Source organism: Heloderma suspectum, chromosome 2 (genome assembly GCF_057233095.1).
Source record: "Heloderma suspectum isolate Gila_16-S chromosome 2, 16-S_ref, whole genome shotgun sequence".
Lineage (NCBI taxonomy): Eukaryota > Metazoa > Chordata > Lepidosauria > Squamata > Helodermatidae > Heloderma > Heloderma suspectum.
This window is the reverse complement of record NC_139459.1, coordinates 265796467-265807668: the sequence shown is the minus strand read 5'-3', so window position 1 is coordinate 265807668 and position 11202 is coordinate 265796467. Positions and strand designations below refer to the sequence as shown.

At 44.5% G+C, this 11202-nt stretch overlaps 1 protein-coding gene across 3 annotated transcripts in view; it reads left to right on the top strand.

The window, feature by feature from the left end:
- The first annotated feature begins 1209 nt into the window (after positions 1–1209).
- Positions 1210–11202, top strand: part of TBC1D9B (TBC1 domain family member 9B) — a 45621-nt gene continuing 35628 nt past the window's right edge. Inside the window, exons 1-2 of one of the 3 annotated variants that reach the window (XM_084839082.1) lie at positions 1210–1479; positions 10926–11036. In XM_084839082.1, the coding sequence (XP_084695208.1) occupies positions 1362–1479; positions 10926–11036 (229 nt within the window). In that variant the 5' untranslated portion in view covers positions 1210–1361. The remainder of the gene's footprint in view (positions 1480–10925; positions 11037–11202) is intronic. The other 2 variants (XM_084839084.1, XM_084839083.1) reach the window with 2 other exon arrangements.

The window sequence follows — 11202 nt, the reverse complement described above, 5'->3', positions numbered from 1 at the left end:
TTAAAAAGGTAAAGGTGTCCCCAACCAGTTGTGTCCGACTCTAGGGTGTGGTGCTCATCTCCATTTCTAAGCCGAAGAGCCAGCGCTGTCCGAAGACGCTTCCATGGCCATGTGGCTGGCATGACTGAACACCGAGGTGCACGGAACGCTGTTACCTTTCCCGCTGAAGCAGCACCTATTTATCTACTTGCAATTTCTTGCTTTTGAAGTGCTAGGTTGGCAGGAGCTGGGCCTGAAGACGGGAGCTCACTCCGTCACACGGCACTCGGGTCTCGAACTGCTGTCCTGCCGACCTTCCAGGCTGCAGTTCAGAGTCTTAACCACTAAGCCACTGCGGCCCTTGGGACCTTCTTTACTTTTTTTTTAATCATTAATTTTTTAATTTATTTTGAAATAACGTTAACAAAATAAAGGCAACAAAAAGAACATACATAATATATCAAGATAACTAAAGAAACAGGAATTCACTTATAATTATTAGTCTATAACTGATAGTCTTATGGAACTTGTACAGTAAAACAGCTTAAGTAGGAGCTCAATACCTAATAAAAGAGTAAAATGCAATTTATACAACATATAAACCAATTGTGTGCAAACGTGTGTTATTTTGTGTGTATTGGGGAAAAAACCAGGCAACTGTATTTAGCTGGAATTTGATCAAAAGTTTGAAGAGCTTCAGCACAGGAAATCGGTGGAAACCATTCCGCTGGTGGAGGGCCTTTCTCTCCCAGATCACAGCCCCATCCACGCCAAAAACTTGGCTGGTTCGGGTTTTTTCCACTATGAACCGAGCTCTAAGTCTCATCGTCGCGGCCTCCCTACAATTGCCCTCGCGGCCCTGATAAATATGATGAACAGCCGCAGGCAAAAGACCTTGCCCGCCGCCCGGCGGAGTAAGGCTTGGGAGGCTTTCAGTGGAGGCTGGTGGCTCCGAGGCCAGTGGGGCTACGGATCCGCTCTGCGTTTCAGTCAGAACTCTGAAGGAGCGATCCAAGGTGCTGAACCCAACAGATCCAGCACCTTGGATAGCTCCTTTAGCGTTCTGACTGAAACTCGGAGTGCATGCACAGCCCCACCGACATCGGAGCCACCAGCCTCCACTGGCGGCTTCGAAAGACCCGGAGCTGCAATAACCAGCCGAGCTGAGGAGGCGCATTGAGAGGGAGAAGAATGACCGGCCTCCGGGCCCGCTCTGCGCCCGCCGAGCCGCCAGAGGGCGCCGCAGGCGGAAGCCGCCTTGGCCCGCGCTCGGCTCCGGCCGCGACGTGCGCAGCGCCCGTGACCCACCTGTGCCGGCCCAGTTGGAGAGGAGCCGCGGAGCCGGCCCGGGCGGCGGCGGCGCAGGGGGCAACGGCGTCGGCATGTGGCTGGGCCCCGAGGAGGTGCTGCTGGCTAACGCGCTCTGGGTGACCGAGCGGGCCAACCCCTTCTTCCTCCTGCAGCGGCGGCGGGGCCACGGCAAGGGGGGCGGCCTGACGGGTGAGTGGGTCGCTCGCCAGCCGGCGAGCGGGGAGTGGCCGCCGCCGCCGCGCCCAGCTGCCCCCTGCCCGCCTCACAGAGAGAGGCGTGGGGCGGAGGGTCGGGGCCTGGGCTCGGGGCGGGAGCGCCTCCGTGGCCGTGGCGAGCTGTCAGCAATCCTGAGCGGGCGCTCGGCCGTGATGGGTGCTCAGTGGATAGCGGCCCTAAATCGAGCCGGGCCCTACTCGCCCCCAGCCGGGGCCCCCGTGGCTTGGGTGGCTAGAGGGCATGAGTTCCAGGTGTGAATCCCCAAGGGTTTAGATTTGCTGAGTTTGTTGAGGATGCCTCCCTTCCATCCTCTAGTCTGTGCAAAGCAGGGACTCGGGTGTCCCCTTCCTTCAAGACTAGTCCTGCTGGAGCAGGAGCAGGAGGAGAATGAGGAGGTGGGGAAGATCCCAAAGGCAACTGATGGTGGCACTAACTAGCTCCATCAGGCCATTGGAACATTTTGAGCCCTTCCCCCCACGGGGTGATGTCAGCAGACTCAGGATGCCCCCACCCCTGTGCCAACATCATCAGGTGTACATTTTGGGCAATGCATGGACCTGAACATGTATGTTTGAATATGCATCTTGTCTCTGTTAAAATATATATATATATATATATATATAGCATGGGGTTTCTGTGGGTGTACATCTGTGGATTTTCACTTGGCTGTACAGCATTTCAAGGGAAAGTTGAAAATATTGTCAAAATCAGCTCTTTCTCCCCTTGATGAATAATCACTTACATATTTTCACTTGGAAAAATATAGGAATGTGTGGTTGTTGTTAAACACCTTGCTACCAGAAACAATAGGGTTATATAGAGTTTTAAAGGTATTATGTATAAACAAGGGGGTCATATGTTTTTCTGGGAATCTGCAGAAATCACATGACTTCAGCGTTTAGTTTTAAAGGAAACTATTGCAAGATTTGTTGTAAGTGTTTAAAAAAGGCTAATCTCCTTGACTCTGGTAACAATATTATGTCACACAGTCTAGGTCACCTATAAGCAACATAAATGTTGGCCTTTTTGCAGAAACAAGCTACATTTGTTCAAATCACAACATGCTCCCATACTTGTGTTGTGTTTGAACCTGCAGATTTGTGAAGGCCCAAAGCAGATCAGATATGTGCATTGCCACAGTCCTGTTTAGAATGTGTTTGTACTATAGATAAATTTGGACACAGTGCCAACATGGTGCCTGCATTGTCACAGGTGCAGTGTTGGTGTGGTGTCTTCTGCTTCACTGTCCCTGTGTTATCATAGTGGCTGTATTTATTTTACTGCATTCTGTAAGTATATATGTTACTGGCTGCTACTGGCAGTGCTCCCTCCCCTAACTCCAAGCCTGGAGAGACACCGGAGCTCCCACAGCCAACTGTCTTCCCCATGTGCTTGCTCTGTGCTGAAATGCAGGCCTCTATGATAAAATAAATATCATGCACAATATTTTGACACTTTTTCTAGCAAGCATTGTGCCTTATGTAACACATTTTAGCCTTCCGGATGGCTTAAAAAACCTTTACTGTTTTGGGATGCATCTACAAGGGGACAACTCCCAGATGACCTGTACTCATGTTAGTCTATTACAGCAAAGCCAGCAAATAGCAGAACCGTCCCTATCATTAGGCAGAGTGAGGCAGCTGCCTCTGGCAGCACATGCTGAAGAGTAGGAAGTGGTGGCAAGGTATTGGAGGAAAGAACTGTGTGTGCAGCCTGCCCTCTACCTGCAAAGCTAGTTAGCTGCCATCAATTGTGATTGAGGATGCTGTCCTGTTCCAGTACTGAAATAAAATCAAACTGCTAGTCCAGTCAGCTTCTGTATATGGCATGGGAGAGGTGTCATCTTGTCCTTTGCTTCAGGCAATAAATGTCTTCATCTAATGCTGGCAGGGAGTCTTGTGGCCCATTTAAAGACTAACTTACATATTTATGGCATACAGTTTTGTGGACTAGAGTCTACTTTATCAGATATATGAGGTGTTGACTTCAGTTGGCAGAAGGTATATAATAGTATAGCAGAAAAAAATGGGGCCAAAAATGGCCATGAAATCCAAACAAATGTTTCGTTTTTAGACTTGTCTGGTAACCAGTATATGTCTTGGATTATGTTTGTGCCAGATTTAAACTTTTTAGTTGACTTGAGCATCTTTATAATAAATGTATAATCCTCCAACTGGTAACAATCTTTATAAAATATTAACTATTAAAAAATCACCAGATCAAATATATAGATCTTGTATACTCTGTAAAAACTCTAGATTTTATTGTTGTGAAAAAATAAACCTTTGTTTGTCTGCTTGCCTCTTCTAACAACTAAAAAATTACCCATATAGGAATTTCCTGGAAGGTGTTCAGGCTACGAAAGTGAATCCCAAACGGAAGAGAATTCCAGTTTATATTAATGAAGCTACCACTAACAGTGCCTCTCTCAGGGAGCAAGCCTGTGGCTGCTAGTCAGCAACTAGATGGCCATAGGATATGTCGGTTTCTGAGAACTGACCTTCCCCATCTCTCGCGCTGCCTCGCAGGCAGCTCGAAACGGCCCCACGCTCCATGCTTGGAAGAGGAGCGTGGAGCAGTGAAAGCAGGGCATTCCAGGGGGCGTTCCGGGGCGGGGAATGCCTGCACGACACATCCAATGTGTCGTCCAGCAGCCACCTTCCCTGCTCTGCCTTCCTGCGGCCATACAGCCATAATGGGCTGTCTAGCCACAAATGCAGGGCGGCTGAAGCGCAGAGGGAACGATCCCCTCTGTGCTTCTCCTGCTACGCATTGGATAGGTGGTCGCCTCCGAGTTTGGAGGTGGCCACCTATCCCCATAGGATTGTGCCCTCAATGTCTCTGTTTGGCCTTTGTATATATTTAAGATAGCATTCTTAGTTGATCTCAGATACTGCAAGCGGATATTGGGAGAAAGTATTATTTTTTGGTTCATAGTGCCAGTTGGAGAGCTAATGGCATTACCATAACTTCTTTAATATTTCATTGGCAACTGTATGCTGTCAGTATAATACTGCACTCTCACTGTGAGATTCTTGTTAGACCTTTTCCCCTCAGAAAATCTGCAGTAGCCCCAACACAGTGTAACAGGATGCTCGTGTATTTGAAATAGTAAATATTACTACTTCTGAAGGCACTTGCTCAAATATACTGGCTGGCAATTGCACCATTGCATAAAACCTATGTCTGATGTTGTACAAACTTGTACAAATGTTGTGGGTGTAGTTATATTTTAATAAATACCGCCTTTTAAGAGTTGAGGAAAAACAGAAATCAATGTCTGGGTCAGTATGCGCTATGCCTGCATACTGTTTGTTAATCAATTGTTAATGGAAGATTATAGCCAGACAACAATAAAAAAATGACTGTAGGACACATCCTCTTATACTGTTTGTATACTGTTTATCTCCTATACTGTTTATACACAACAAAACAGTGCTCAGATTCCTATTTGAATAACATCAAATAAGAGTTTGCATTTTTTTTGTTTTTCAAAATATGGTTTACTGATTTCTCCTTGTTAGAAGGAAAAGTTTTCACTTGCTGTGTAATGTAGGTGGAAATGGAAAACTTCTGCTAAGTCTAAGTCTGCTAAGATTCTTCATCACCATCCTCTGTGTGTATGGGTTTGATAGCCTCTCACAAGATACAAAGAATATCAGTTTTAGCAGTTAGATTATTCATGAAGCTTTTAAACAGCTGAGGCTTGGTGCTTATGTTTGCTGTAGATGTGCGTAGTATTTCCTTTCATGTGATTGCAGGATTTGACTCTACAGGGTTTATTTAGAAAACTATCTCAAACTTCCACACCATCAATAACTTAGCTTGTGTCCTAGAGCTTCGAAGGATTTTCTGTTCTTGTTCAGGTGTTGTGTACCTCTCACTGTTAAACATGCATTGTCTGAGTGGCTGTTTTTCAACTGCTTGTCAAACCTTTTCACAAACTAAGGCACTTGACCACATGGGTATAGCTTTGGATCTGGATGAAGACACTGATCTGGTTCAGACAATTTGCATAATCACCCATGGGGAGTTTTAGGGTTATTTGAGGATTGTTTTCTCCTCGAACAAGGCATGTCACCTGGGTTCGGGTGACACAACAAACCACGGCATTCAAAATGTCTGCTGGCATTCATTGCAACCCACTATGGCTTAAATGAGCCATGGTGGGCTGCAGTAATTGTGCGAACCCGGTCATTCCCTACTTCACTCATGTGCAAATTACAGCTTGTGCTTGCCTCTCAAACTGGGATTGGAAACCATAGTTTGAGCCTAGTTTCCAATCTTGGTTTGAAGGGTAAGTGAAAACGATAGTTCGCCAATTGCCAGTTTGGACAAAAGGGCACACTGTGTTTTGCTTCATACCTGGAAAGAGGAAGGAAATCACCCATGCACAAGGGGAAGAAGGAGGAGAGAATGAGGAAGGAACATGTGACTGAAGGCTTGAACGTATAGCACCTAACTATGGCAACTCACTCTTAAATAACTAGGCAATGATTTCATGAGCATCTTTTAAGGCATAAGGTGTCTCTAACACTTTTAACAGACAGATACTGAGTGACTAACAGGGGATGGAATAAGCACTTAGTTTCTAGTACATTGTACGGCTTCCTGAATATCTAGCTCCTGCCCAAAAAAAACCTGGGAGAGGAGGGTTAACCTTCCCCTCCCTGTGTGCTGTGATCCCCCTGAAAATCTCTCCCTTCCACACGCACACACATATGCACACAGCAGTTAGGAAGATTTCTCCTCCCCAGTGGAAGCTTTTTAAATAAGTTTAATGTGTGGGGCAGGGGCATTGCTAGTTGCTTGAAAGATGGGCACAGATCCAAGACATAAATTTGCATGTGTATGCATATACACATGTATATGTATATACTAGGGATGGGCAACTTCGGGGGGTCTGGAGGCTATTTTTCCTCCCTGGACCCCCCCCATAGGCCGCACCTCTCCCCACTGCAGTGCCAAACAAAATATACAAAAAAGTTAAAAATGACATCCAGAGAAGTTACAAAGTGCCAAAATGACCCAAAAAGCTTCAGAATGGCCACTCCAGAGGCCACTTTTAATTCATACATACATACATATATATGTACACACACACACGCACACACACAATTTTAGTGGGTGTCAGGGGTCATACGTTGCCCTAGTATATACATATGTGTATGTACAAACACATATATTATGTATCTTGCACATTTAGAATTACTAGAATATATTTACATTTCACTAAAGTTAGCAAAAATAAGTGAAATAAAGAGTGCCTCTGAAGGTATGCAGAATGCTGTTCTCTGACTACTGAGCAATTGCAGCCTACTTTCACCACATACTTTATAGTGATGGAATATATCCTACACAGATTAAAGCCTTAGCATTCCCTTTTTAGGGATTAAGCCCTGACCACACCTGTTGTAAGAAAACTGCAGCCAGATCACATACATTCTGTTCCTCTCCAACAACAATCCCTCCTCATTTTTCCATCCTCCAGCAATGCTTCATCAAACAGATGCTACCTCCTCCTCATTATATGCAAGCTGTCCTTGTCTCTTCCTCTCCATAATTTAATTTGTGCCAAGACTTCACCACAATTCAGCCAAGGAGTCTGTTTTCAATACTAGGACTGAGTTACAGACAAAGTATCTCTGAGCATGTACAAAACGCATTTCCCTTGCCACTGAAGCTGGAGAGCCTTTCTGTACAAGGCTTTTATTGTGTGCTCATGATTCCCCACTCACAGCAGTTTGTGGGTCCTTTACATGATGCCAGCATCCACCAGGGCCTCTCCCATGCTTTGCAACCATTATCACGGGTTTTTCCCCTAAAATTTTAAACAACGGACTACCACAAGGCTCAGTTCTTGCACCTCTCCTTTTCAATCTCTACATAGCTGATATACCACACACAAAGTCGAGGACGTTTGGCTACGCGGATGATTGGGCTATATCCAAACAACATAAATCCTTTGAGACAACTGAAGATGTCCTCACTTCTGATCTAGACATACTGGATAAATATTTCTGTAAGTGGAGGTTACAGCCCAGTCCAACAAAGATGGAAGTAACATGCTTCCACCTTTGTAATAGATCAGCAGGCAGAGAGCTCAACGTTCAATTTAAGGGAAACCCGCTCAGTCACAACATGCATCCCAAATATCTTGGGGTCACACTGGATAGGACACTTTCCTATACAGAACACTTGATGAAGACTGCTGCTAAACTGAGAAGTAGAAGTAACATTCTACACAAACTATGCGGCACTAGCTGGGGCTCAACAGCAGATACGCTGAGAACGACCGCACTCAGTCTGGTTTACTCAGCAGCAGAGTACTGTGCCCCAGTGTGGCTTAATAGTCTGCACACAAGAAAGATCTATACACAACTGCATGAGTCAATGTGTATTGTTAGTGGGATAATACGATCTACTTCCACATACTGGCTGCCTGTTTTGAGCCATATACCACCTCCAGATGCAAGACAAAAGAGCGCCCTTCTTCAAGAATACTGGAAGATTATTGACAATCTCCAGCTACCAGTATTACAGGACGTAACCTACTTGGAGCAAAACAGGTTAAGATCGAGACATCCAGCCATTTCTACTGCTAAAGCTCTTCTAGAAGATGATTTCAATATCCACAACACGTGGAAACAACATTGGCTAGGAAACTGCCATCCACAATGCCGAAGCTTGCCCTGCATCTTGGAAAAACCACCTGGATTTGACCAGCCCCATGCAATATAGACAACCTTGAACCGAATTCGCACGGGTCATGGTAGATGTGCAGATGCCCTTTATAAATGGGGCAAAACAACATCATCAAATTGTGATTGTGGGGCTGAAAAACAAACTATCCAACATATAGTGACAGAGTGTCAAAACCGAGCCTACAATGGAGACTTTGCTGATTTCCTGGCCATGACAACTGAAGTAAAAAACTATATCTGTAACCTAGACATAAGTTTGTAATATTCCTGTCTATATTTTATATTTTACATTTCATATTTATTACGCTCTATGTTTTTATTGTAATGCGATGTAAATGTGCCATACAATAAATAAAATAAAAATAAATCCCTAATGAGGAAAGTCTGGTATTTTTTTTCAATGGAATAGAAACCTCATGTATTTGTGCAATTCTGCTATACCACAGCGCTACCTAGTCGTTGTGTAATGGGACATATAGAAGGGCAGAGAAAGAAAAACCCTAGGAAATGTAAAGGAGCCAATCCCACAAAAAATCCAGAAGCAGAACCCTTGGTAAAGGTGTGGGCTAAAAGCCTCTTGTAGAAAACCTAGAGTCTATGCAGAAAAACTCACACACACAAATGACAAAATGTGCACAGGATTGAGCTGAAAGGGTAGCCAAGTCAGCAGAATGGGGAGGGGAGTTCAATATACCTGTAGTATCATGCTCACAATTCAGAACTTATTTCTGAGTAAACATGCAGAGGATCAGACTGCAAAAACTGACTTGGGCTGCAGTCCTATATACATTTTCCTAGGAGTAAGCCTCACTGAACATAATGGGACAATTCTGAGTAGACATATATAGGACAGTACAAGTGAGCAGTATTTATTACCCCCATTAACACCTGATTTTATTAAAGCTTGGCATTCCATTGCTGGATAATGGCAACTGACAAAATAGCCCCAGTCCTTAGTCATGTGAACTCACTTTTCCCAAAGATTTGGATGATGATGAGGAGAGAAATAAATATTCTTGCCTGTATAAAGTTCAGAACATCTCTTATCCACCACTCTCCCCTCTTGAGAATCCCCCAAAACGTCCTCTGGATGGAATAAAGAGCAGAAAGAAAGACCAGGATAGGATAGGGGAGGGAAGACTTGGAAAAGAAGACTATTCATTGGAAATGGAGTGGGGGAGAGATAATTCCCCAAGCCAAGTAGTTATTTTCAGAGGGATAGCACTTGAGAGAAATTGGGATAGAGAGTGTGTGAGGGTTGTACATACCTTAATTAACTTTATGAGGTGAGGTGGCTGAAGACTGGTGTCTTGTTTGCTATTTTTAAATGGTAAAATTTATTTAAAAGCCCCATTAGGGAGGGGCCATAACTCAGTGGTAGAATACATACTTTGCTTGCAAATGGTCACAGATTTGATCTGGCATCTCCAGGTAAGGCTGGTAAAACACCTGCCTGAAACCCTGGAGAGCCATTGCCAGTCACTGTCAACAATACTGGACTAGATGGACCAATTGTCTGACTCAGTATAAGGCAGCTGCCTACATTCTTATGGCAGTGCCGTAAGGCACTTTGCACACAGCCTCCCCAGAACTTCCTGGAACATTATATCATATAGTAGTGACCATCATTTTGGTATAATCTGCTGCCTGCAGCTATGTGGGAGAAGTTTAAAGGTGGAGGGGATGGGGGGGGAATAAGTTTGTAGAGACTAATTAAATGTGTTGCTGTACTGAACCAGCTGAGCTTCTGTAGAACCCAAAAGTTCCAGTTTGGGGCAGTAAAATCAGTTTCTGTATGAAATACCAGTATTCCACAGGGAACCCTTCCTGCCCTTCCACCTTCCTGTTCAAACTTTCATTGCAAGCAGGTACCGAGCAGTGGGCATGTAAGAATAGAAAGGTAGGGAGAGAGAGAGAGAAAACCCCCAATAAGCAGACTGTGAAAGGAAAGATGTCAGTGTCTCCTATAGTTTAAAAGTCTTCGGCCTTCATACTATATCTCCTATACGACTCACTCCCTTGGCAGACCAAATGTGTCCTAGTCACTGCAAGGCTTCTGAGCTCAGAGGGAAGAGATAGCTTGTATTAAGGCAGATTATGTCATTGGGGCTAAAAAAAGAAAAAAAAGTCTAGGGCACATGCCCAGTGTGCCTTCTCTAAGAATGTCCATAAGTGGGGAGGCCATGAGCCAGATGGGGAGGCCCTACAGACTGCATCTAGCCTGGGAGCCAGAGGCGCTACCCCCCTCCCTGTTTTGGGCAGTGCAGTCTGACAGTGTTTCCTCATGTTGCTTGGCAGAATACTGCATACACAGGAGATCTAAACCTCATCACCAGCGACTGTAGCTTGTTCAAGCATAGCTTCTATTTGAGTAACAGTTTTCTTTAAGACTCCACGTTCTCCTTTCTGTCTTTCAAAAGGAAACAGATTCTTGTCTTTCCTAAAGGAAGCTGAAGCACAAAATTAGGCTTGTAAAATGATTACTTATCATCTGAGCTGTGCAATTGTCAACAATAGCTCTGAGGCAAGTTGTATCTCGTACATCTGATTGGGGGTGGATGTGTATCCATTTTTCAAGACTGAAATACTGTCTTTAAAATTACATATGGGGATACACACATTCTTTGAAGTCATCCCACCATCTCTCTCTCTCTCTCTCTCTCTCTCTGTCAGACCACATTCATCATGTTTTTCTCTGCATCTTTGTCATGTTAGGACTGCTTGTGGGAACCCTGGATGTGGTTTTGGACTCCAGTGCTAGAGTTGCACCTTATAGGATTTTGCACCAGACACAGGATTCTCAGATTTATTGGGCAGTGGCATGTGGTAAGTAAGTACTATTATATATCAAAGAAAGTGTTTTTAAAAACAGAACTTCCACTGGTGCATGTTTGCTATTTTGCCCAGTTTCCCCCTATAATTGCTTTTTGATCTGTTTAGGGGTTCTACAGGGACACTTTCTGAAAAGCTAATTCTGAAAATAATCTGTATA